This window comes from Dasypus novemcinctus, chromosome 19 (assembly GCF_030445035.2).
Source record: "Dasypus novemcinctus isolate mDasNov1 chromosome 19, mDasNov1.1.hap2, whole genome shotgun sequence".
Taxonomy (NCBI): Eukaryota; Metazoa; Chordata; class Mammalia; order Cingulata; family Dasypodidae; genus Dasypus; species Dasypus novemcinctus.
The window spans coordinates 53,100,093-53,127,816 of record NC_080691.1 but is presented as its reverse complement, the minus strand read 5'-3'; the positions used below and the strand labels follow the sequence as shown (position 1 = coordinate 53,127,816).

Sequence of the window (27,724 nt, the reverse complement as noted above, 5' to 3'; positions counted from 1 at the left end):
TGTTTTTCCGCCAGTAGTCTTTCCAGTCCCTCAACTAGCACGCCTCATAAGTGCCCATCAACCAATGAATAGATAAACAAAATTGTGTTATATACCTGTGATGGAATATTAATCAACAGTAAGAAGAAAGATCTGGGGAAGCACACGACATGGATGAACCTTGAAGATATTATATTGCGTGAAATAAGACAGACACAAAAGGATAAAGATAGTATGTTCTCACTGATATGAACTAAACACTATTAGTAAACTTATGGAATTAAATTATAGAGTATACATTAGTTAGAAGACAGAATGCTGGTTAAGAAGGGGAGATGATATTGAATATATGTAGAATGTTAAATAAGGTCAATTGTAAATGTGTTCTAATGGATAGTTGATGGTAGCACATTATAATGAGTATTACACACACTGCTTATATATGAATGGGATTGTGCTTGAAAGAGGGTAGTCTAGGTAGGTTAATGTTAATTGAAAGACTACCAAAGAAAAATATAGGGGATGTGTAACATAGTGATTTTTGTGGTAGATGAGGATTCTGGTTAATAATATAAATACAAAAATGTTCTACTACAGGGTGTTAAGAATATGGTGATAATGGGGAAAATACAACTAATGTAACTTATACTGGTAACCATAGTTACCAGTAGTATTGTAATAATTTGTAGGAAAGGAAAAGAAGATATTATATCAACTATGAAGGTAAAAAATAATAATATGGGGTTTAGTTTTATGAGCTATTAATATGATTAAGCATTCTTTATTTTCTTCATTAACAAGGAGACCTTGGTACTGTCATTTAACCAATCTGTGCTCCTTTATATGTCCTTCTGAACACTGCAAAAACCATTGAGTTTATTTTTGAATTAAGTAAGATAAATGTGCCTGGACAGATTTTTTTTTCAGAGTAATGCTCCCATAATCTGTTAAGCTTTTTGAATCTTATTTTATTTTTAATGAGGCAGGTAAAAGAGTTTATTGAGAAACAAGAGAAAGGGAATGTACACACCAAATACATGGGTGCAGGTGTGCTTCAGGCAAGAGAGGTGCATATTATTTGATTTTTTTAAAACTATTTCTCCATTTTATTTATTTTTTTTAATTATTTATTTATTATTTTTTTAATTACATTAAAAAAAATATGAGGTCCCATTCAACCCCACCGCCTCCACCCCCCACTCCCCCCACAGCAACACTCTCTCCCATCATCATGACACATCCATTGCACCTGGTAAGTTCATCTCTGAGCATCACTGCACCCCATAGTCAATGGTCCACATCATAGCCCAGACTCTCTCATATTTGATTTTTTGAAGTTGAAATAAAGTTTTTAAAAAAATCAATGGTGGAGGATGACGTCATCAACACAGCGACGGAAGACATCCCCTGAAAAAATCTCCCCAGATACCCTGGAGAGCGGTAGAGACTGCAGAAAGATTCCACAGATGCTGAATTGAAAAAAAGAGAAAAATACCAGGTAGGAAACTTTCATTTATTGCCGGTCCTCTTCCCTTCCCTCTCAATGGGCCTTGTGCAAAGCTCGGGAGCTCTCGAGAGGCAGCGGGCAGCCTGGGTCCCTCTCACCAGGGAAACAGATTTTAGAGGAACTCACAGCGGCGAGTTAGAACCCCACGCATATCCGGGCGCAGAGACCAGAATCCACAGAGAACCAGGGTGGAAAACAAGATGCTGAGGAGTGCTGAAAATGAAGGGACCCCGTTTGGGGGGTGGAGAGGGAGTAAAACTGCGGCTGAAAGGCTGCGGCTGAGTGATGCACTCACTCCATCCAGTTACTGTCAGTGGAATTACCTAATTGCAGAACAGACTTTTCTGGAGGGCTCCACCTTCCTGGAATGACCCTGTCTGACTCCCAGAGGCAGGATAACCTGCCAGGAAAGAAACCTTTTGCAGAAAAGCCTCACAGAGAAAAACACAGGGGAAGGGAGGGTTAAACTGAACTGCTGTGAGACAAGAGGGTCCCAGAAATGAAAAGTTTAAGGAAAATGTAGCACTGAGTGAGGAAAAGAATTTTAAAACTTAAGAGGAGCTGGGACAAAATTCTGCACGAAACAAACAGAACAGAAGAAGATTCCTGGGCAACGAAGAGATACTAGCTGGCAAGTTATGGCAGATTGTTATGTCTCAGGTTCTGGGGGCAAGTATTTACAAGAGATTGGAACTAATTTAAGCTTCAGTTCACTGATTTCGGGCTTCCTGTGAAGGACTCCATCTAGGGCATACTTACTTTATTTAAAAATTTCCCCCATTTTGACCTGGCTCTCAGCCTTTGAGAGTTGTGATCAAAATTTAAGGGGTTGAGCCCATTTTCAGTTATTTCCTAAGATCTTGGAGTCATACCTGCAAGTTGTATTTATGTTTGGCTTATAGGTGGTCATGACTGTCAGTTTTTCCATGATCATCATTTTATGTTATCCCAGACATAAAGAAATCATTTTCTGGGTCACAAGTGGCTGGGGGCACACATTCAAAACTCTTGAGAGAAAACAGTATGCCAGGGACTCTATAATGAGTGCTATGAGTGATAAAATTCTCAAATCTCCATGATTTTAATCAACTGAAATCAAAGTGATCAAATCAGGGCCTTGTGGAAGGCCTTAACTGTTAAAACCATGTGGTTTGTTTCATTATTTCATGCAAGCGGGTGTCGGCTTCCCCAGAAGTGTACCCGAGTACAACAGGTGGTGTTGCCAATGGCAAAAATGCCTCCTTGTTCAACTAATAAGAAATCAGTTTTGGCAATGTTATTGTCTAAAACAAGTTTTGCTACTAAATCTAATGACTTGCTGTGTACCTATATCTCTAGCAGTAGAGTCAGTAATTTCTCCTTTTGCAATTTATAGATATCTAATCTGGTTTTCATTTGTGTTAACCCAAGCAGTATCAACAATCTGCCAATTTACCCAGAATCATGAACTCCCTGGATAAATTGTGTTTTGTCCGATAATTTAGATTGAGGGGAGTAGTCCAGTGAGAAGCTTCTGATTGATTATAAACTCTAAGGAATTTTGAGGAGACCAAGTGCACATTACCCAGACATTTTCCAGCTATTAAGGCAATTTATTGCCCAGGGAAATATATTATAGAACTTCCACAATAAAAATATTGCCTGGCAGAACAATGTAACTATAGCCAAAGTGATGTTGTTTATAGATATATTACTAGGAATACTATCATTTGTCCTTAGTATCCAAGGGTCTGTGATGATATTGAGAGTATAAATGAAGAATTGACCGGAATTTATTTTGTTGTGCATCTTTTGCAGAACCAGTGTTTTAAACCTGAAAGTGGGTATGCATTGTTAAGGTACCTTGTAGTTTATAGAGGCATGTGGACTATCATAATAAATTTTTCAAACTTTTCCATGATATCTGTATAATTCTCTAGGCCAATTGTGTCTATAGTGTGGTTGATACTGAGCAAAAGCAGATTCTTTCCTCCCAATACAGTTTAAAGACCAGTTCCTGAGAGACTGGGGTTCCAAGTGAGAAAGGGTTTATTTTCTAGTCTAGAAAAGGGGTAATTGGACCAAGGGCTCCAAAGTCTGCCTCTATGATTTTGAGGAGTTTAGGGTTTTTATGGATTCAAATAGGGGAGGGTGGAGTGGTGGTTACCATTACCATACTAAATATACACAAGCATAAGCCAGGTTTTCAAATAACCATAAACAAAAGTAAGTTTAATCTAAAATAAACACTATAATAGTTAACTATACACAAGGTTGAGCCTAGTTTTGAAATAACCATGAACAAAGGTATAATCTGTGTGGAATAACCATCACCATAGTAAGTATGCACAAGGGTAAATCTAGTGTGAAATAACTATGAAGAAGGGTGAGGTTGATCTAACCAGTTTCAGTAATTTTAGGCATTAGCTTTTAGCTATTCCATAATATACTGAAGAAAATAAGAAAAAGTAGTATCTATATAATGATTCAGTAATCATAAACTTTGGTTAATTCTTAAATCTTGGTTACAAGGTTACAGATCCAAGAAAGTTTAAAGCAGAGTAAAGAGGACCTTGGTCTAGTTATTTTGTATTTGATATGAAACAAATGGTGCAGTCTGATCCAAAGAGACTGAAGCATTTGGGACAAGAAAGAAACTTGCTATGGGTAGAAAAATGGAGTCCCCTGCAATGTGCATAGATCAGGGTTTAAAGGTGACAAATCCAACAGTCTGTAAGGTTACCACCTTTTGAAATGTCCTGGGTGGGGCAGACAATGGTATTGTCTTTCCAGACTAGTCTAGGGACAAAGCATAGGGAAATACAAAATTTTATGCGCTATAAGTATTAGTAGTGTAAAGTCTGTCAGGACTTGTTTATGTAAATACTTTATCTGTCACTTTGGGAATAAGTAGTGTACCTTGTGACATTGTCTACTGCCCTTCATGACTACTTTGATTTTTAAGTCTCCAGGATTAGAGCAAGTTCTGGAGTCTGATGGAACTTTTTTAGTTGAGACCCTATACTTAAGTTGCAATGTTAGAAGTTAGGAGTACTTGGCAGGGTTCCTTTTTACCCCCATTTCTTTCTTTTCTTTAAAATATTTTTTATTTTTAAAGAAGCTTTCGATTTCAAAATGTTACATAAAAAGTATAGGGGATTCCCATATACCCCACTACTCTCCCTCCCAAACTAACATCTTTCATTAGTGAGGTACATTTGTTAAAATTGATGAACACATATTGAAGCATTGTACTAGTCAAGGATTACAGTTTACATTATAGTTTACACTTTGCCCCACACAATAGGTTTTGACAAGAGATATAATAGCCTGTATCCATCATTGCAGTGTCATGCAGGACAATTCCAGTGTCCCTAAAATGCCCACACATTATACCTATTCTTCCCTCTCTTTCCCCTCAGAACCTCTGGTGTCCACCTCATTTATATCACTGATAAAAGTACTTCCATTGTTAGAATAATTGTAAGTCTAGTTTAGTCCATAGTTGCTTTTCCCCCTTTTGTTTTTTCACTCATCAATCTTGAGGATTTGGGGATGGTGATGCCCACCCTGTCTCTGATTGAGAGAGGGCTTATATTTCATGGGGCAGATGGATGGAACTGTATTGTTTGCAGTTGCAGACATTCTCTGATTCCTGGAATGTGCATTGTCCATCATCATCCTTTAGTTAATTGTCATGGATGAGTCCAATGAGCTTATGAGTAGGTGTTACAACTCTGCTGACATTCAGGACTCAATGAGCATATGAACAGACCAAACATTTAAGTCTCTGGGACATATATTTAACACGTATAGTGCTAATTATAAGTTCACATAAAAGGGGCAGAAGAGCCATGTGTAGGGAAATTATAAATGAGCCTAATAAGTCTGCTACACTGGAAAGCATATATTCTAAAAAAGGCCCAATATGTCAAGTTCTCAATATTATTGCATGTAAATTTGAACCTTATTCTTCAAAATTGAAACTTAGTGGTCACCATAGGTTCTGAGGGGAGTGAGAGGGAAGAATACAATAGATGGAACATACGGCATTTTCAGAGCATGGGAACTGTTCTCCAGGATCATACAATGATAGATACAGGCAATTTTAAATTTTGTCATAACCCGTAAGAGAATACAGGCAAAATATAAAACATAATATAAGCCATTGACCATCATTAAAAGCAATGCTTCAATATTTGTACAGCAATTGTAAGAAATGTACCACCCACATGTAAAATGTTATTAATGGTAGGGCATTTGGATATATTTTCTATGTGACTTTTCCATAACCTAAAGTTTCTCTGAAGATAGACCTAAAAAAATAAAACACTGGGGGAGAATGAGGAAGAAATGGTCACTGTACATGAAAGATAACAGATCTTAACAGTGATGAGAGACACAATGAAAAAATTTTTATTTTTGTATTTTTAAAATTTTTTTCTCATTTTCTTACTGTTTTTATTTGCTTATTTTTTGGCTTTGTTTTTGGGGAGGTTTTGGATCACAGAAGGGTCATAACTATGGCAGGGAAGGATCACTGTTGTGGGGTGTCAGTGATGAGGGATGTGTGGGAAAGGGTGTACCTGGGGCATGCCTCTATGGCATATGAATATGTTCAAGTGGTCATGGGGCATTGTTTTGGTGGGTAGAGTGCCACACAATAATGAAAAGAATATTGAATTCTCATACTGGGAAGTCCAGCTACATTCTCTAATAGAGCAGGAAAAATCCCCTAAGTACATGGGCAGTGCCTAGAAAAGGAGGACAGGCCATTATGTCAGGCCCTTGAAATTGAAAGTTATACTTATGAACCTTTTCTAGTGAAATTGAAACAGCCTAGTATTATATATTGCCTAAGAGTTATCTCCTGAAAGCCTCCTTGTTGCTTAAATGTGGCCTTTCTCTAAGCCAAACACAGCATATAAATACATTGCCTTCCCCCCAGCATGGGACATGACCCCTGGGGATGAGCCTCCCTGACACTAAGGGATTATTACCAAGTGTGTGCTAGCAATGAATCTTGAAAAAGACCTTGCCCACAACTAGGAAATATTAAATACAAATGAGTTTTTGTGGCTAAGAGACTTTAAAGTGAGTTAGGAGATTATTCCAGAGGTTACACTTAACCATGTCTCAGCAGCATCTCATTGACTGCCACAGTAAATACTGCCTCAAATGCCAGTGCTCCTGAGGGCTCTAGAGACACCCAGGCACTATAGGCAGGACAGACAATCTCAGAAATTTGGTGCCCTGTTGATGGGCCTTACTCATGGTTCCTTTTAATGAGGATCTAGGCTGTCTTTTGTTGGTGTCATTTCCAGTATGCCCATTATCCTCATGTTAGATTATGATTAATGGGGTGTCTGATATGTGGGACAGGAAAGGTATCCTTTACTTGTTGAAGATAATCTTTGGCATAATTCATTAAAGATTTGCAAATTGGATCATGTCATGGTGTGACAATAAGTGATCTGTTCTCAATTTTATTCTTAGAGATTGATCTAATAGTAACAGTTTCATATGGAGATAGTTTGTGATTTCCAAAAGGTATTCTATGAATAAACATGAGGGCCACAGGTAAAATTTTGGACCAGGAAAGGCCAGATTTTTCAGATAATTTTGATAGTTTTAATTTGAGTTTATAATTACAACTGTTTTAGTAGTAGCTGTTTCACATGTAATATGCAAGAGCATTTTTTAAAAACTATTCAGGCTTAGTTCTTTTCATGTAAGCCTCTGTCTTGATAACAACCATAGATGGGAGTAAAATGGCAGAAAGGAGATAATTTACTTGTCCACAATTTTCAGCTGCATACCAGAAGAAGTGAGGAACCCTCCTTGCTTCCATAGCATGCTGAAATCATTATAGACATTAACAGAATTTCCTTCAGATAGAAAACAGGTTTAAGTGAGAGCATAGAGTTCATCCTTTTTTGTAGAAGAAAATTGTAGAAGGCTACCGTATTCAATCAGTATGTGGTAAGCACATAGCCTGCTTGGAATGTACCATTGAAATTGCTCCATAATAAGCATTAACAAATAGAATGACATCTGGGTTAATCAAAGAGCGTGTAGGTTCATTAATCTTTGAAGTCACCTGTTTATAGTCATCCCCTCATTGTACAAAGGTAGGAGAGTAGCGGAGTTAAGATCTTATGACAGGAAGCAGACTTGGCCCAGTGGATAGAGCGTCCGTCTAACACATGGGAAGTCTGCGGTTCAAACCCGGGGCCTCTTTGACCCATGTGGAGCTGGCCCATGCACAGTGCTGATGCACGCAAGGAGTGCCGTGCCATGCAGGGGTGTCCCCGCGTAGGGGAGCCCCATGCGCAAGGAATGTTCCTGGAGCCCCATGCACAAGGAATGTTCCCCCATAAGGAGAGCTGCCCAGCATGAAAGAAAGTGCATTCTGCCCAGGAGTGGTGCTGTACACACGGAGAACTGACACAGCAAGATGACACAACAACAAAAAAAGAGACACAAGATTCCCATGCCTCTGACAACAACTGAAGTGAACAAAAGAAGAACACAGAAGAACATGCAGCAAATGGACACAGAGAACAGACAACTGGGGCAGGGCGGGGCAGGGGAGAGAAATAAATAAAAAAATAAATCTTAAAAAAAAAAGATCTTATGAGATCCTTCTACTTCAACATTTAGCTTTCACCTAAAATGCTTGTTTTTCTTAACATCTGGAACTATAGGGATATTAATTTATAAATAAGAGCTTATTTATATTTATGCCAACTTGAGTAGAGCACTTTATAGGAATTTCATGTTAATTTTGTAATACCGTTCAGAGGTAGGAAAATATACCTCAAACATACAGACAGACACAAATAGAGAGCTTATAGCTTCAATTAAAAATAATTTAGTCATTTGTCAGACATAAAAATAGAAATAAAGAAAACATAGAAATCCCATGAACTTACAATTTATTTTCCTTTTGCAAAGAATTTTTTAATGAAATTATTTTTTGAGTCTTGTGATACCTTAGGTAAGTCTGAGTACCATTTAAAGTAGGCATTCCATTCAGCTCTTTAGTTTGCGGTGTCTTTCCTGAAGTGATGAGTAATTTTATCTGGTTGGATGTTCCCCAGAATAGACACTGAAATTCATAAATTTTGAAAATGTAATATGCCAAAGTGCCATAATGGAGAGAATCAAAGTTTTTAGATAAAGGTATGGATCCCATCTTTATCATTTCACTTTTACCTTATGCACAGGACAAAGAAACTGGCAGTAGCAGGAAAGAAACTGATCCATACCAAAAGTCTAGGGACTCAGGCTCAAATTTTGAACTTTCTTATCTATAATAATCCACTAACCTTAGCAAGATCAGAGAGCTCAAACACAAAACTGGTGAAACTCAGATATGAGAGGGACTCATCCATGAACCTTGGAGATGGTGAGGAGAAAAGAAAACACAGAGGGTTCCGTAGGCACTTTTGTCTTTGTTTCTTGTCATCTCAAATCATCAGCAGTCACCTTTGGATCCTGTCCTCATAGTCAAAACTGCCAAAAACAAAACAAAAAGTCCAAAGAAAATTAAATGTTTATATCTCAAAACTTTTTAAAGCAATTAATTAATCAGACAACATCCAATCCATAAAATGGAAGGGAGATCAGAAGAGCAAGAGCAAAAAATTTCTATAGGCAGAACAAGGTAGGCTTAAATAAAATAATCATTTATTGACCCATGATAGTTTTCCTTATTTGGCTCAGCCTTGACTTAGATGAACTAAGCTATAGAAAAGGGAGGGACCTGTTGAGTAATTGGTTGTTCTCAGGATTCTGGTTATGAGATAGGAGCACTTAGCAGGGACAGAAACTTAGTTAAGCTTTTGTTTGCTGAATTGGGGCTTAGCATGATGCATTCCAGCTCAGGCCTATGGCACTTATGTAACATCTCTTAGGCTTCTATCTGTTCTTGCTTTGACAATAAAAATCCTTACTATTTTCTCAAAAAAATTAGAATGATTTCCACAATTATTCAACAGAGTATATATTAAAGTAACATGTCTTGAAAAAGGAAATCTACCTTTAAAGAGCTCATGGACCCACCATACAATAGGATGGAGGAAAACCTCAAAAATTTGAAAGGGGTAACCAGTATTCCCTATTCAAAAAAAAAAAAACAAACAAACTAGAAAATAATGACAAACAAGGGAAATATAATTTATGAACTGAGAATTAAGGGGGGAAACTCTTCTAAATAACCTTTGCACATTAAAAATCTATGCTATGAAAAATAACAAAAATAGTTGAATATATTACATAAAATTACCAGTCACAAATCTAAACCAATGTTCTTGAGATAATTATTAGTCTTATATTGTGTAAAATACTTAAAAATAAATAATTAAATGATATAAGCACCTCCTTTAAAAAGATTAAAAGAAATAAAATTAAACATTATTAGGGTAAAAAAACATTATTGGGGTGTAGATATAGGGAATTCATAAAGAGGGAAAAATAAATCATTTATAAATTGAAAAAATAGAAGAAATATTTATGATTCAGATCAATGTGCCTAATTTTCTTTCTGCAATGAAGATAATGTTCTATATCTGCACAGTCCATTACTGAAGCCACTGTTATAACTATTGGGCACCTGAAATTTGGTTAGTGCTACTAAAGCACTGAGTTTTTAGTCTAATTTAATTTTAAATTAAGTTAATAGTCAGATATGTCTATTGCTTACAATATTGAACAGAAAAGACAGAATCTTGGACAATGCAATAAAAAATAAGTAGATTCAAAACAAAAATGAATAAAGGACACAAATAGTCAAAAATAGAAAATGAGGCGGTGGACTTGGCCCAATGGTTAGGGCGTCCGTCTACCACATGGGAGGTCCGTGGTTCAAACCCGAGGCCTCCTTGACCCGTGTGGAGCTGGCCCATGCGCAGCACTGATGCACGCAAGGAGTGCCGTGCCACGCAGGGGTGTCCCCCGCGTAGGGGAGCCCCACGCGCAAGGAGTGCGCCCCATAAGGAGAGCCACCCAGCACAAAAGAAAGTGCAGTCTGCCCAGGAATGGTGTCGCACACATTCCTGTGACACAACAAGATGACACAACAAAAAGAAACACAGATTCCCATGCCACTGACAACAACAGAAGCGGACAAAGACGATGCAGCAAATAGACACAGAGAACAGACAACCGGGGTGGTGGGGGAGGGGAGAGAAATAAATAAATAAATCTTTAAAAAAATATAGAAAATGAGAATGGTGAGGCAAAAGTAGATAAAATAAAATGGAAGATATTTCTGGGATATAAAAAATGGCTGAATATAGTCAGGATTTATAATAGGCAAGTAAATGTGGACTGTTCACATCTGTTGTTTGGAGAACTCACAAAAATCCCCAACTTGGAAGACATGGTGAGGTCAATTAGGTTGTGAGACAGGTTCCAAAAGAAAGCAGCACTTTCCTCTCTTCCCAAAGTTCTTCCACATCTAGTTCTTCTTCTCAAGGTGAATATAACCTCTATTTTTCCATACCCTTTTAAAACAGCCAATAAACCACATAAGGACTATATTCCAGGAGTCATACCCTGATTACATAGGTAATGAAACTAGTCAGTGCTTCATTCTGTGGAACACACACTTCATCTTCATTGGCTTTACCAGGTAATTTCAAAATTATAACCCTCAGGTGATATTGGGTATTTAAGACTATTATGAAGAGAAATTATGAAGATTCATTCATTCCTTCTTTAATTCATAAGTTCTTATTATTTCATTATGTGTACTAGGAAATACTCCAGTTCCTAGACATACTTTAGGTATCCTAACACACTGGCTTGCTAGATAAAATGCTGGAATTATCTGAAATAAATCTGGAAATAAAAATAAATGGAAGATGAATAATTATGAAGATTTCAGGAGGCCTAAAGATGTGACAAAAATACAACAGGTTAAAGGGATGAAGAATGAAGGTGAGAATCACAGTGTAGAAGCCATGTAGTACTCTCTAGAACAGGATAAAAATGTTAATAATTATCTGAAGGAATATTGGAAGCCAGTTTTATACTTGTTTTGATAAGGGGAAATTATATAAAAACTATAGTGCATAACAGTGCAGGACATAATTTTGTTGTCATTTCATTCACAGTTGAATAGTACAAATATTTGAAAGGAATTCAAGTGTTTCCTTTTAATTTGCCATTCTTATTTTATTCTGAATATGGTATTTATGTAAGAAAAAGAAATACGAGAAAGTAACTTTATTAGTATTTAAACATTAATGTTTATATTCACATTTTTATAGTAAAACATGTGTTTTATATTCAAGAGAAAATTAGATTTCTTTGAATAAAATCTCATGTACTTTCTGTACTTGATATTATCTGTACATTTTTTACCAAGGTGAAATTCACATAATATAAAATTAACCAATTTAAAAGTACAGTCAGTTGTATGTAGTACAATGTTGTGCATCAGCTTTATCTAATATCAGAACATTTTTAACAATTCCAGAGGAAACTTTATACACAAAAAAGTAGTTATTCCACATTCCCCACTCCATTCAATTTCTGTCAACCATTAATCTTCTTTCTGTCTCTATGGATTTAGCTATTCTGGATATTGTATAAAAATGGAATCTTTAAAAAATGTGACCTTTCTTATCTGGCTTCTTTAACTTGGCATGTTTTCTAGATTTTTCCATGTTATAGCTTGTATCATTACTTCATTCCTTTTTGTGACTGAACAAAATTCCAATGTATGGGGATGCAGACTTGGCCCAGTGGATAGGATGTCCGTCTACCACATGGGAGGTCCGCGATTCAAACCCCAGACTTCCTTGACCCGTGTGGAGCTGGCCCACACGCAGCACTGATGCATGCAAGGAGTGCCCTGCCATGCAGGGATGTCCCTGCGCGGGGAAGCCTCCGCACAAAGAGTGTGCCCCATAAGGAGAGCCACCCCGCGTGAAAGAAAGTTCAGCCTGCCTGGGAATGGCGCCGCACGTACGGAGAGCTGACAAAACAAGATGACGCAACAAAAAGAAACACAGATTCCCATGCCGCTGACAACAACAGAAGTGGACAAAGAAGAACATGTGGCAAATAGACACAGAGAACAGACAGCTGGGGCAGGGGGTGGGGTGGGGAGGGGGTGGAGAAATAAATAAATCTTTTTAAAAAATTCCAGTGTATGGATATAACACATTTTGGTTATCCATTCATTACGTGATATTTGAATTGTTTCCACCTGTTTGTTGTTATAAATAATACTGCTATGAATATTTCCTTGAATACTCTCTTCAGTTTTGGGGGGTATATATCAAGGAAGAAATTGCTGGATCATCTGCTGTTTCTACATAAAACTTATTAAGGAGCTGTCCAAATACTTTCCACATTGGTTGCACCATTGTACATACCCACCAGCAATGTACAAAGATTCCAGTTTCTCCACATCCTCATCAACAGTTATTTTAGATTTTCAAAAATGTGTAACCATTCCCAATATGTGTGAAGTGATGTCATTTTGTTGTATTGATTTGCATATCTCTAATGACTAAACATGGTGAGCATCCTTTCATGTGCTTGTTAGCCAATTGCATATATTCCTAAAAGAAATGTGTATTCAAATACTTAGCCCATCTTTTAAATTAGATTATTTGTCTTTTTATTAAGTAATAAGGGGTTTTTAAAATACATATTCTAGATATTAGGTCCTTCTCAAATACATGTTTGGTAAGTATTTTCTCCCTTTCTGTAGGTTATCTTTTCACTTTCTTAAAAGAGTCCTTTGATGAAAAAGTTTTTAATTTTTTTGAAATATAATTAATCTGTTTTTTTCTTTTGTTTCTAGTGATTTTAATGTCATATCTAAGCATCAATTGCCAGATCCAAATTAATGAAGAATTACCACTCTATTTACTTGTAAGTGTGTCATAGCTTTGCTTTTACATTTATCTCTTTAAGTGACTAAATTTTTTGTAAATATTGTAAGGTAAGGATCAAAATTCATGCTTTCCATGTGCATATCCAGTTGTTTGAACATCATATAGTAAAGACACTGTTCTTTCCTGAGTGTAAGACCTTGGTGCCATGTATGTTGAAAATTAATTGACTATAGATATGTGGCTTTATTTCTGAAGTATCAATTCTATTCCTTTGTTTTAGATACTTTTATGTCAGAATTACAATAGATATTAAACTGTAGATTTCTTCTATACTTTGAAATGTAGAATTGGATATCATCTAGTTTTGTTCTTTTTTTTTCAATATAATTTCATCTATTTATATAATTCCATGATTTTAAGCGTCAGATTTTACATTTCTTTTTAAAAATTGGCTATGGGATTTTGATATATGGTATTGTATTCTATCTCTAAATTATTTGGGGGAGAATTGCCACCTTAACCATATTAAATCTCCCATTCTATTAAATGGGATTTTTTCCATTTATTTAGGTCCTCTTTAATTTCTTTCAGCAATATTTTAAAGATAGTACGTAAATCTTGCATACCTTGGTTAAAATTATTCACAGCAATTTTACTATTTTTGATGCCTCCGAAAATTAATTTTTTCTTAATTTCTTTTTGATTCCTTACAATTTGTTTGCCTAAATACAACTGATTTATGCGTGTTAATCTTTTTCCCTGCAATTTTGCTGCATTTATTTATTAGCTCTAATAGTTAGGGTGCATGAGTGTAGACATGTGCTTGTGTAGCTGCTATAGGTTTTTCTATATATAAGATTAGTCATCTCAGAATAGAGATAATTTTTAAAATTTTTATATTTTATATTTTTAATTTTTAAAAGATACTTAGATTACCTAAATGTTACATAAAAAATGTAGGGGATTCCCATATGCCCCAATTCCTACCTCTCCCACATTTTCCCACATTAACAACATCCTTTATTAGTGCGGTACATTTGTTACAATTGATGAACACATATTGGAGCATTACCACTAAGTGTGGATTATAGTTTACCTTATAGTTTAAAGTCTCTCCTGTACAATTTTGTAAATTATGACAAGATGTATAATGGCCTGTATCTGTCATTGCAATGTCATTCAGGACAATTCCAATGTCTCAAAAATGCCCCAATATTACAAAAATGCCAAAATATATCTCTAGAATAGAGTAATTTTACTTCTTGCTTTCCAATTTATATGTGTATTTTATCTTTTTATAGCCAAATTGCTCTGAAAAGAATATCCTGTACAATGTGTAATAGCAGAAAGTGAAAGCAAGCATTGTTGCCTTCTTCCTGATCTTATGAGGAAAGTTTCAAGCTTTCTCCATTGTTTATGATGCTGGCTGTGGGGTTTTCATACATAATCTTCATCAAGTTGAGGAAGTTCCCTTCCATTCCTAGTGTGGTGTTTGTTTTTATTATGAAATGATGGGTTTTATCAAATGCTTTTTTTTGTATCAAATTAGATATTCTCATTTCTGGTCAACCAACATTGGTTGATTTCTCTATGTTGACACATTCCTTGCATTCTTAAGTTAAATCCCACTTGGTCATATTGTGTAATCCTATTAACATTCTGCTAGATTTGGTTTGCCAGTATTTTGTTGAGGATTTTGGCATCTGTTTATGAGGGATAATTGTCTGTAGGTTTGATGCCTTTGTCTGGCTTTCAAATGAGGACAAGCCTAGACCCATAGAATTAGTTAGGATGTATTCTCTTCTCTTCTATTTCTTGTAAGAGTTTGAGAATGATTTGGTGCAAATTCTTTTTTAAATGTTTCAGAGATTTCAACTGTGTAACCATTTTGTTTTGAACAATTCTTTGGAGATTTTTTGATTTCTGATTCACTCTTTTAGTTTATTATTGTTCTAAGATAGGCTATATCTTCTTGAGTCAATTTTTATAGTCGTATGTTTCTAGGATTCTTTCCATTTAGTTTAAGTTATGTAATTTGTTGGGGTTCAGTTGTTCATTGCATCATTTTACAACCTTTGAATTTTTATAGTCAGTAGTGATGTACACAATTTCATTTCTGACTTTAATTTTTTATGTTTTCTCTCTTTTTTTCCTTGTCAGTTAAGGGTTTAACAATTCTATTTATCTTGTCAAAGAACCAATTTTTAGTTTTGCTGATATTTCTGTATTGTTTTCTCTCTTCCCTATTCTATGATGTCCACTCATTCTTATTTTCTTCTTTCTCGTATCTTTGGGTTTACTTATTTATTTTTAAGATTTATTTTTTATTTATTTCTCTCCCTTTCCTCCCCCACCCCCCCCCCCCCCCCCATTCGCTGTGTGTTCTTCTTTGACCGCTTCTATCCTTATCAACGGCACCGGGAATCTGTGTTTCTTTTTGTTGTGTCATCTTGTTGTGTGAGCTCTCCTTGTGTGCAATGCCATTCTTGGGTAGGCTGCACTTTTTTCACGCTGGGCAGCTCTCCTTACGGGGCGCACTCCTTGCGCGTGGGGCTCCCCTACATGGGGGACACCCCTGCGTGGCAGGGCATTCCTTGCGCACATCAGCACTCAGCATGGGCCAGCTCCACACAGGTCAAGGAGGCCCGGGGTTTGAACCGCGGACCTCCCATGTGGTAGGTGGATGCTCTATCCATTCGGCCAGGTCCGCTTCCCTGTGTTTACTTTACTCTTCTTTTTAAAGTTCGTTAAGATGTAGGGTTAGGTTTTTTGTTACTGATTTAAGGTTTTTCTTATTTATTACATTAGGTGTTTACATCTATAAATTATCTTCAAAGCACTCCTTTAATTTTTTTTTTACATTTCATTTATTTATTTATTTACAAAGCAATTTTATTGATGCAAACTAATAAAGCATAACTCCATCCAAAGTGCACAATAAATAATATTAGTATAATCACATACTTATGCATTCATCACTTCAATATTTTAGATTACTGTCATTATTCCAGTAATAAAAACAATCATAAAAAACAAAAATCAACCAAACAAAACTCATCAACTCTCAACTCTCAATCTCTCTATGCTTCCCCTGCTATGCATAGCTATTATTCAGTTTCCTTCTCTCTAGTTTATTTGTATTTATATTTTGTAAAAAGAGTCATATATACAATATAACCCATATTCATATTGTCATTGAGGTTTCATTATGTGTTTTACTAAGGAAGGTTAACAATAATGGAAGCTTAATATCTAATGACTCCTGACCATGCCAAAATGTTCTGCTAAGGAAGAGGCAGAAACTCTAAATGCTATGCATTTAGATTGAATAAAGGCAGCTTTATTCAATCAAATGAGTTTCAGGTTATATCAAATGATTATAACAATTGAGCAATCACAACAGACATAGGAAAGAATGAAAGTATATACAACCACTCACCAAATCAGGGGAAAACTCAGCATCTAATCTCTCATATGGTTGGGGAACCCCTTTGCAGCTGATCAGAGTCCTAATTGGAAAAAATGGTCCCAGGCAGACCATTCCCTCCTTGGTGAGACTGTAGCTGGCAGCTTGGGGACCATCCCTTTTAAGTGGTACAGAACCTCAGAACTCCAATGAGTCTTGCAGCTTGTGAGGAATGACCTCATTGAAAGTAACTGAATCCATCTGGGGGTGGTAGTGGCCAGCCTTCCATAGGAGAGATGCAGTTCTCAAGCAGTCTTTGTTTTATTATATTCATGGCATACTGAACAGGAACATAAGGTTTTCAGCTTTTAGTTTTACAGGGAATACAAACAAGACATGCAAATGCCACAACTCGTAACTTGTTCCTTTTAAGCATTTGTTTTTTGGTGACTAGATGAGCAGGTTGTCTGCATAGCAGCATTACAGCATTCCAAAGGACAATGGACAAGTTAATCGTTCACAATTCTAGGCTAAAACAGCAGAAATTATTGATAAGAAAGCTTATAAATTCACAATTCTTAATAATTTTCTTATAGTACATCATTCAGTCCCAAGAATTGGGAATTTATATATACAAAAGAAAAACAATAGACACGTTTTCCCAGTGCTGTGAGGAAAAAAGAAAAGAAAAACAACCCTAACTTGTAAGGTACCATACTCACAATAGGAATCCACAAGTTCTTAGAAGGCTGTGTACTCACAACAGGTGCCCCTCATATATAAGATCAACCACCAGAGGGCACCATACTCAAAACAGGTGCTTACAATTTTAATTATTCTACATATCCGTTTTGTACAAATCTTACCCTAACACCAGGAATATTAGTAATAGATTATAAACAGAATGAGTAATGCCAAGTGATCAAGCAACAACTTTATATAATACAGAACAATGCAATAGTAATACCTTTTAATGCCTTCTTCCAAGTCCAGCTTAAAGAGTTTCTCCAGTTACTACTAGGATCATGGGCTAAAGTGCTAGAATCTGTAATCTGAAATGCCATATGCTGCATGACTTGGGTGACATTATAACAGTTTTGGATGACTTCTATTTTCCATGGACTTAAGATTCTCAATGAGTAAGGCTGCATAGACCAATGCCATGATCAAAATTACCTCATTTCCCCATTTTGTGTAGTTTGAGGCATAGACAACAACAAATTATTATTACTTCCCCTTTTGGGCTGAGGGGCAGCTGGCACTATAACTCATAATCCCAGTGTGTACATTGGTCCTGCTTTTAGCATCTTAACTGGAGCTGCAGTCAGAGCCCTCAGCATTGAATTTAAACTTAGTCCATTGTTGTAAGGATCTGGTTACAAGAGTTCAGTTGCAGTTTCTGCAGCACTGAAAGCATGCCTTGCCCCTTCTGAGAGCAGGAGGGGACTGATGTTGCAGTCATCAGAGTGAACACAAAGGACACTTGTGGATGATATCCACATGCTGTTGACAGGTAACAGGCAACTGGAAGCAGCTTTGATGTCCATTTTCCTGTGGGGTCACTCTGCTGCTTCTTGGGTCTCAATGGTATAGCTTTGGATCTTTGTGAGGGCACCTGCCTCAACAGTCACAAGAGAGGTGTTAGAGAGTGGGTGGTGACATGAGAGACAGTTACCTGTTGCCGCTGGCAGGTGTCCCAGATGTTCTTCCACAGATCTTTCCCTCACAGAGAGCAACCCACAACAGTTCATTTTTCCAGTCTTATTTTTAGTATCTGCAGTCCACCCCTGGATAGGGATGGCAGTCTTAGTTGCTTTCCTAAGGGGTCATATTGTACTTTGGCCCCTTGCCACAATTGTGACTAGAATCCAAGGGGTGTTTTTTAGAAAACTGCCTCTACCACAAACCCCACCCAAAGCCAATATTGGTGCTGGCCACATCCAATTTACAGGGTAAGTCAGGGTCCACCCTCCCTTACTGCTTAAGCTTATGCCATTGTTTTAAAAGCAGCCCACTTGGGGTTTTTCTTATTTCCATGCACATCTTTTTTTTTAGTTTAACACATACAATGATTTTAACATTTGATCTAAATGAGGGATGAAGGGTTTTCAATGTCCTGACAATATTACAAACTCTTATTAATATGAGAAAACATTGTACTTTACCAATTATAGCAGAAGGTATAATCTTTGTTTTACTCAACAAAATAACATTTAAGAATTTGATACACAACCAGGACTTTGTAACTTGTCCCAGTTGTTTGCCTACTCTAGACTCTTAAGATACCATTGTCTTTGATGCTTCTTTTAGTTCTGAATAAAGAATTACTGGTAACATAATATCATCAGTATAAAAAAATAGGGTTACAGCCACAGGTTTCTTCCATACAGCCAGATTCTTTGCCACCAGCCCAGGACATGTGGTTGGGCTATGCACACAGCTTTGGGGTGACATTGCAAAATTCACCATGGGCCTTCTCACATGAAGGTGAATGCAGGTTGGCTGGACTTGCCTAAAGAGATACTAAAGAAAGCCTTAGCAAGTTCTAAAACAAAGTGATAGTGACAAAACTGGATATTAATTTCTTGCAGCAAACTCAGTATTTGGGACTGCAGCATACAGTAGTGGTGTTACTTTAACTTATGATAATTTACTGTTATGCACCACCCCTGGCATCCCTCAATGGCCACTCTCTTTTTGTAGCTATAGAGCTTCTTTAGCAGAGTGAGGCAAATCAGATGAATATGATCAAAGCATCCACCTTTTGATTTCCAGGCAGTTTTTTTCTGTGACACATAGCATTTTAAAAAATAATTAAACCATGATTAACAGCATCATATTTTTATCTACTATTATACCAAAACATTGTTAAATTTCCAGGAATCTTAATCACTGTTTAAGTATTCATATGAACATTTTACTTCTTTTAGTATCCATTTAAGGTTCACCTTCCTCATACCATTCTGTGAAGAAAAATAAACTTATTCATTTCAATGAAGATAAAAATAATTTTTTTCTTTTTTGTTTTGGCCATTTGAATAGAGCTCTTTTTATTTTCCCCTTTCTAGATTTTTTTTCTATTTATTTATTTATTTATTTTAAATGTTACGTTCAAAAAATATGAGGTTCTCATATACCCCCCACAACCCCTCATGCCACTCCTCCCACATCAACAACCTCTTTCATCATTGTGGCACATTCATTGCACTTGGTGAGTACAATGTGGAGCACTGCTACACCACATGGATAAATAGTTTACATAATAGTTTACACTCTCCCCCAGTCCATCCAGTGGGTTATAGCAGGATATAAAATGTCCAGCATCTGTTCCTGCAATATCATTTAGGACAACTCCAGTTCCAAAAATGCCCCCACATACGATCTCTTCTTCCCTCTCACTGCCCTCAGCAACTACCATGGCTACTTTCTCCACATCAGTGCTCAATTGCTTCCATTACTAGTCACAATAGTTCCATAGTAGAATATCAGTAAGTCCACTCTAATCCATCTTTTATTCCTCCATCCTATGGACCATGGAATGGTGATGTCCATTACAACTCTATATTGAGAGGGGACTTAGATTCCACATGGATGATGGATGCAATTCTGCTTACAGTTGTAGGCCCTCTCGGTTCCCTGGTGTGGTGGTTGACCATCCTCACCTCTCTGTTAGTTGACCTGGATAAGTCCAATGAACCAGAGTGTAAGAGTTGCAAGTCTGCTGAGGCTGAGGGCCCAGCTGGCACATGGACAGTCCAGAGATTCAAGTCTCCTGAGTATATACCAACTCTAGCACCAACCAGAGGTTCAGTAAAAGTGACAGAAGAGTCATGTATAGAAAGGTCACATCTGAGTCCAACTCAGTCACACTTAGGAACACAAAATCCAAAGTAGGACCAGCTGACATGGCACTGAATTCCAGAGTCATTTGCCATGACCATAGAACATGTAGCTCTCTGTAGCCCTCAGGAGAACCAGTACCTGGGGTTGTATCTACTTTGGCTGTCTCTGGTGTCCTGCTGAGGTGTGAGTAAGAGCAACACCTCTGATGACCTCCTGAGTCTTTTTTGAAGACTCTTAGCCATATAAACTCATTTGCCTTTGCCATTTCTCCTCTATTCAATGCCAAAAAGCAGCTTTTAACACAGGATCCTACATGTAGGCTGAGATCTTCTGCTGATCTGAGCTGATCCTTTTATTCAAGGTCTTTTTCTAGTTACATTACCAGCTGATGCTTTGTAGTAATCCCTCAAGCCAGGGAGGTTCATCCCAGGGAGTAATGTCCCACACTGCAGGGAAGGTAATGCATTTACATGCTGACTTTGGCTTAGAGAGTGGCCACATTTGAGCAACATAGAGGTTCTCAGGAGGTAACTCTTGGGCACCCTGCACATCTAGGCCTAGTTCATATTTCAGGCACACAGCTCACTAGCATAGTCATCAGTATCAAGGGCTCATTGTTGGACCATCCTTCTTTGTTGGTCTTTGCCGTTGCACTTGGGGGATTGTTACTGTCCCATTGGGGAATGTGATAGAGCTCCCCTGGCTAGGAACTCAGCACTCCCTCAGTTGTCATTTGTAACTGTAACTACTAGGAAAATACCCAACATATATCCAAACATTTTTATGTACCCTATATACATGCCCTGGAGAGATCCCTCCCAACCATGTGCCACCCATCAATAACACCCCACACCAGTGTTCCTCCCCTGCCATAGTAGAACCCCTCTGTGGTCCAAATCTTCTTCAAAAATAAAGCCTAATATATTGCCAAATACATATTAATAGGAAAATAAAATATACAGTACTGGTTTTAAAGATTAGAAATAGAATACATACTAATTTAGAAAAACTAAAATAAAGTAAAAATAAATTTGGGTATTAAAAAATGAAAAATATTATAAAGCTTTGTTTTTGACTTTTTGTCTCTCACATTACTGCAATAGGTGTTGCCCTGTACGTACAGTGGCAAGGCAATTTCTTTCATTTCTTCCTCAGTGTCTACATCAGTTTTTATCTTTTTCCTGGTTTTTAATTTTGTCTTCACAGAAGTTTTAGATCACAGTAATTCACATATACAATATAGGGGACTCCCATATATCCACCATCAAACCCTTTCCCCCCTTTCCCAGGATTGATCTTTTTTCATGTTCATGTTATATTTGCTACAGCTGATGTACAGATATTAAAACATAGCTTTCAAACATGGTTCCTTTTGGTTTACATTATGGTTTATATTTTAGTCTGTACAATTTTCTAAAGTTTTAGGTTAATTTGTATTTCACATTATGTTTTACATTTTAGCCTATAGACTTTTTTAATTTTTAAAAAATTTATTGAAATATATCACTCGTACATAAACATACATAAACAAGTGCATAATAGTTGTGAACTTACAAAATAAACATATATAACATCAAACAAACGTATATAACATCTCAGCCTACCACAAATAACTTGCATTGTTTTTAAACCTGTTTAATGATTAAAGAGCATTGTCAAAATATTACTACTAAACAAAGTAGTTTTCCCCTAACCAATCCAATTGTTATTATCGTTGTATCATTTATATAAAACATACATAAACAAGTGTATAGTAAAAGTTGTGAACTTACAAAGCAAACATGCACAACATCATACAGGGATCCCATACATCAACCCTCCACCAACACCTTGCATTGTCATGAGACGTTTATTACAAACTATGAAAGAACACTGTTGAAATCTTACTACTAATCATAGTCCTTATCTTACATTTGGTGTGTTTTTCCCCCCAACCCACCCTATTATTATTTTTTAAATATACTTTTTTATGACAGAAGTTCTAAACTTATAAAACAATCTTGCACATGTGCAGAATTCCCAAACAACACCCCTCCATCAACACACCACAATGTGGTGTGTAATTTGCTACAGATAAAATAATATCATCTGATTGTTACCATGTCCCTAGTGTACATTTGGCTCATGTTTTTCATACTGCCTCAGTATCAACACAGTACATCTTTTGCATAGATGCAAGAATATTATATTATTACTACTAATTATAGTTCATAGGTCATTCCAGCTGTATTTTTCCCATGGTTCACCGCATTCCCATCACCCTGCAGTAGTGATATACATTTGTTCTAGCTAACTAAGGACACTCTTGCATCTGTACCATCAACCACAATTCTCACCCACCTCTTGGTTTACTGTGCTATCCAGTTCCTAGATTATCCTCAAGCATTCTGACAATTGGCATTTGCTTAACTAGACTACCATTTTCAGTCACATCCCCATTTATAAATTTGCTGTTATTCACTGTGTGTTACCACCACACTATACATTTCCACAATTTTACAGTAAAGCTAATTAAAACTTCTACATACAAGTACAAACATCAGTAGTCTACTCAGTCCTTCTCTTATCTCCTTTAAGAATCCACCACTTACTGACAGGTCTTGAAGATATTTTCCAATAATTTCTTCTAGAAATTTTATGGTTCTTGCTTTTATTTTTAGTTTTTTGATCCACTTTGAGTTAATTTTTGGATAAGGTGTGAGATAGGGGTCCTCTTTCCTTCTTTCAGCTCTGAATGTCCAATTTCTTCAGTACCATTTTTTGAATGAATTGTTCTGCCCGAGCTGTATGAGTTTGACAGGCTAGTCAAAAATCACTTGACCACACCTGTGAGAGTCTGTTTCTGAACCATAAATTTGGTTCCGTTGGTCTGTTGTGTCTGTCTTTAGGCCAGTACCATGTTGCTTTTACCACTATAGGTAGGTATTATGATTTAAAGTCTGGAGATGAGGGTTCACCTTTCCTTTTTATGATGTTTCTGGCTATTCAGGACTCCTTACCCTTCCAAATAAATTTAATGATTGTGTTTTCAATTTTTTCTTTAATGCTGGTGGAATTTTTATTGGGATTGCATTAAATCTGTATATCAATTTGAGTAGAATTGACATCTTAATGATATTTAGTCTTCCAATTCATGAGCATGGAATATTCTTCCAGTTATTTAGGGCTTTTTTGATTTGTTTTAACATTGAGTTTCAGTTTTCTGAATACAAGTGCTTTACATCATTGGCTAAGTTTACTCCTGACTATTTGAGTTTTATCTGTCATATTTTATTTTTACCACTCTTTGGACACTTTTAGTACTTTTATTGATATCGTCTTCATTTCTAGAGTCTCTTCCAGGCCCCTCTCTCCTGTCTTTTCTTTTCAGGCTCTAGCACACCCTTTAGAATTTCTTGAAATTCTGGTCTCTTGCTTAGAAATTCTCTCAGTTTCTGTTTATCTGTGAATATTCTAATTTTGCCTTCATTTTTGAAAGACAGTCTTGCTGGATATAAGATTCTTGGCCGAAAGTTTTTCTCTTGTAGTATCTTAAATATATCAGACCACTGTCATCTTCCCTCCATGGTTTCTGGTACGAAATCAGCACTTAATCTTATTGGATATCCCTTATATGTTATGCATTGCTTTTCTCTTGCTGCTCTCAGAATTCTCTCTTTGTCTTTGGCCTTTGACATTCTGCTGAGTATGTGTCTTGGAGTTCGTCTACTTGGGTTTTTTTGGATGGGAGTACATTGTGCTTCTTGGACAGGGTTATCAATGTTCTTTGATAGGGTTGGGAAACTTTCTACCATTATTTCTTTAAATATTCCTTCTGCCCCTTTTCCTTTCTCTTCTCCTTCTGGGATACCCATGACATGTATGTTTGCATGTGTTCTGCTGTCATTTAGTTCCCTGAGACCTTGTTCAATTTTTTCCATTCTTTTCTTCATCTGTTCTTTTGTATGTTCACTTTCAGAGGCCATTTCTTCAAGCTCACCAAACCTTTCTTCTGCCTCCTCAAATCTGTTATTATATGATTCCAATGTTTTTTTAAATTTCATTGATTGCACCTTTCATTCCCATAAGATCTGCTATTTTTCTCTGTATGCTTTCAGATTCTTCTTTGTACTCCTCCAATGTCTTCTTTTTTTTAAAGATTTATTTATTTATTTCTCTTCCTCTCCTCCCCCCCCCCAGTTGTCCGCTCTCTGTGTCCATTCACCGTGTTCTGTGACTGCTTCTATCCTTATCAGCTGCACCAGGAATCTGTGTTTCTTTTTGTCATGTCATCTTGTTGTGTCAGCTCTTCATGTGTGCAATGCCATTCCTGGGCAGGCTGCACTTTCTTTCGTGCTGGGCAGCTCTCCTTATGGGGTGCACTCCTTGCGTGTGGGGTTCCCCTATGAGGGACACCCCTGTGTGACAGGGCACTCCTTGTGTTCATCAGCACTGCACATGGGCCAGCTCCACACAGGTCAAGAAGGGCTGGGGTTTGAACCGCGGACCTCCCATATGGTAGGCGGATGCCCTATCCATTGGGCCAAATCCACTTCCCATCTTGATATTTTTTAACGTAACATTTTTTATGATTATGTATCTGTTTTAAAAAGACCATTAAAAAATGAATATAAAAAATACCAAAAATACAAAAAATTGAAATAAAATAAATAAAATTGATCATTTTAAGATCTGTTGTTTTGTGTGTTCAGTGACATTTTCTTCCATATATGGCCCAGTGTCTTGTTTTTTTCATTTTACCATCAAAGAAGTTTTAGAATACAGAAAAGTCACATAGAGAACACAGGGATTCCCATATGCCCAATGCCTTACCCCTTTACCTCTCTTCCTTATTAATAACATTTTACATGTGGATGGTACATTGCTACTAACAGTCATCAATGGTTTACATTTTGGATTATACGCATGTATACATTTTGACAAAATTTGAAGTGGCCTATATCTGTTATTACCAGGTCATGCTGAACAATTCTAATGCCCTAAAAATATCTTATGTTCCATATTTTCTGTTCTTCCCTGCCCCTTCCCTCAGAATTTATGGTAACCACTAAGTTTCAATTTTTGAAGAATAAGATTCATATAGTTACTAGCAATAATATTGAGGGCTTGGCATATTGGTCTGTTTTCTTTTATTAGGCTCTGCATATCTTCTTGAGGGATTCTTGTCTTTCTAATTGAAAACATAGCAGGATTCCCCAGGATGGGGGTTTAATATTTTCTTTATTACTGTGTGGTTCTCCACCCACTGATATGCTATGACAAAATGAACACTTACATATTCCTTAGAAGCCTGACACAGGTGTGCCCTGTCCCATGTATCTCCCCACATCAAACTCCCTGCACTATTTGGCATATTTGCCAAAAAAAATTCCCAACATTGTAGTCTTAACCACAGACTTGCAAATCCCCAGAGTTCACCTGCTCCTTCATCTGATCTTCCCCCCAGTTCCATGGATAGCCCAATGCAATCCCCCACACATTATCATCCTCACAGACCAGCACTACTGGACCCAATCATATCACTGCACTACTGTCATGCTCATCCACTGCACAACTACATCCATCTAGATTATTATAGATTTTGCCCATACTGGCATTGGCTCACCACCCTCTACTCCTTTCTATTTCTTGTGAACTTATCTCCCAGACTCTAACTTTGTGAGTCTGCTCAATTTGCTTAGTTCATATCAGTGAGATCATGTAATACTTGTACTTTGGTGCCTCGCTTACTTCACTCAATCCAAGGTCTTCAAGATTCATCCATGTTATCCTGTGCAATAATACTGCAGTCCTTATAGCTAAGTAAATATATATATATGCCACAGTTTGAGTATCCATTTATCTGTTGATGGACATTTGGGTTACTTCTACCTTTTTTTTTTTTTTTATTGACTTTGTAATAATATTACATTAAAAATATATATGTGAGGTCCCATTCAACCCCACCCCCCCACCCCCCCTTTCCCCCCCCCCCAACAACACTCGTTTCCATCATCATGACACATCCATTGGATTTGGTAAGTACATCTTTGGGCACCTCTGCACCTCATAGACAATGGTTCACATCATGGCCCATACTCTCCTCCATTCCATCCAGTGGGCCCTGTGAGGATTTACAATGTCCGGTGATTACCTCTGAAGCACCATCCAGGGCAGCTCCATGTCCCAAAGACGCCTCCACCTCTCATCTCTTCCTGCCTTTCCCCATACCCATCGTCCACCATGTCCACTTTTCCCAATCCAATGCCACCTCTTCTATGTGGACATTGGATTGGTTGTGTCCATTGCACCTCTATGTCAAGAGGAGGCTCAGATTCCACATGGATGCTGGATGCAATCCTCCATTTTCAGTTGTAATCACTCTAGGCTCCATGGTGTGGTGGTTGTCCTTCTTCAACTCCATCTTAGCTGAGTGTGGTAAGTCCAATAGATCAGATTGTAGGTGCTGGAGTCTGTTGAGGCTCAGGACCTGGCTATCACATTGTCAGTCCAGAGATTCAAATCCCCTAAATATATCTTAAACCCCAACATTAACTGCACCTCCAGCACATTAGCATGAAAGTCTTATGAAGGGAGATCCCATCTGAGTCCAGATTCATCACACATAAACACCATTTCCAAAGAGGGGCCATCTGCCCTGGTAGTTAACCCCATCGGCCATGACCATAACTCCCATGGGTCTCTTTAGCCCTCAAAGGAACCAATATCTGGGGGTTGTATCTGCTTTATCTGTCTCTCTGACTCTGCTCAGTTGTGCATGAGGGCAATCCTTCTGCCAGCCTCCAGACTCTTTTTTAGAAACTCGTAGCCATATAAACTCATTTCTCCTTTCCATTTCCCCCTTACTTTAGGTCAAACAGCATTTTAAAGTCATGGTATTTTATGTAGACATGGATATTCTGCTGATCCGCATTGAACCTTCCGTATAAGGTCATTTTCCAGTTGCATCATCAGTTGGTAGTTGATAGTGGTCCCTCGTTGCCAGGGAGGCTCATCCCCGGGTGTCATGTTCCACGCTGGGGGGAAAGCATTGCATTTACATGCTGAGTTTGGCTTCGAGACTGGCCACATTTGAGTAACATGAAGGCTGACAGGAGGAAATTCCCAGGCACAATGTTGCTCTAGGCCTTGTTCTTATTTTAGGTTTATCAG

At 37.3% G+C, this 27,724-nt stretch overlaps 1 protein-coding gene across 6 annotated transcripts in view; it reads left to right on the top strand.

Annotated features, from left to right (window-relative positions):
- Positions 1 to 1,363: 1,363 nt before the first annotated feature.
- The window catches only part of LOC101419457 (zinc finger protein 596-like), a 74,460-nt gene continuing 48,099 nt past the window's right edge, over positions 1,364 to 27,724 (top strand). Inside the window, exons 1-2 of one of the 6 annotated variants that reach the window (XM_071209937.1) lie at positions 1,364 to 1,477; positions 13,290 to 13,360. Coding sequence is in view for 1 of the 6 variants with exons in the window: in XM_058281881.2 (XP_058137864.1) it covers positions 13,298 to 13,360 (63 nt within the window). In the remaining 5 variants the exon portion in view is untranslated. The remainder of the gene's footprint in view (positions 1,478 to 13,289; positions 13,361 to 27,724) is intronic. The other 5 variants (XM_058281881.2, XM_071209938.1, XM_071209939.1 and 2 more) reach the window with 5 other exon arrangements.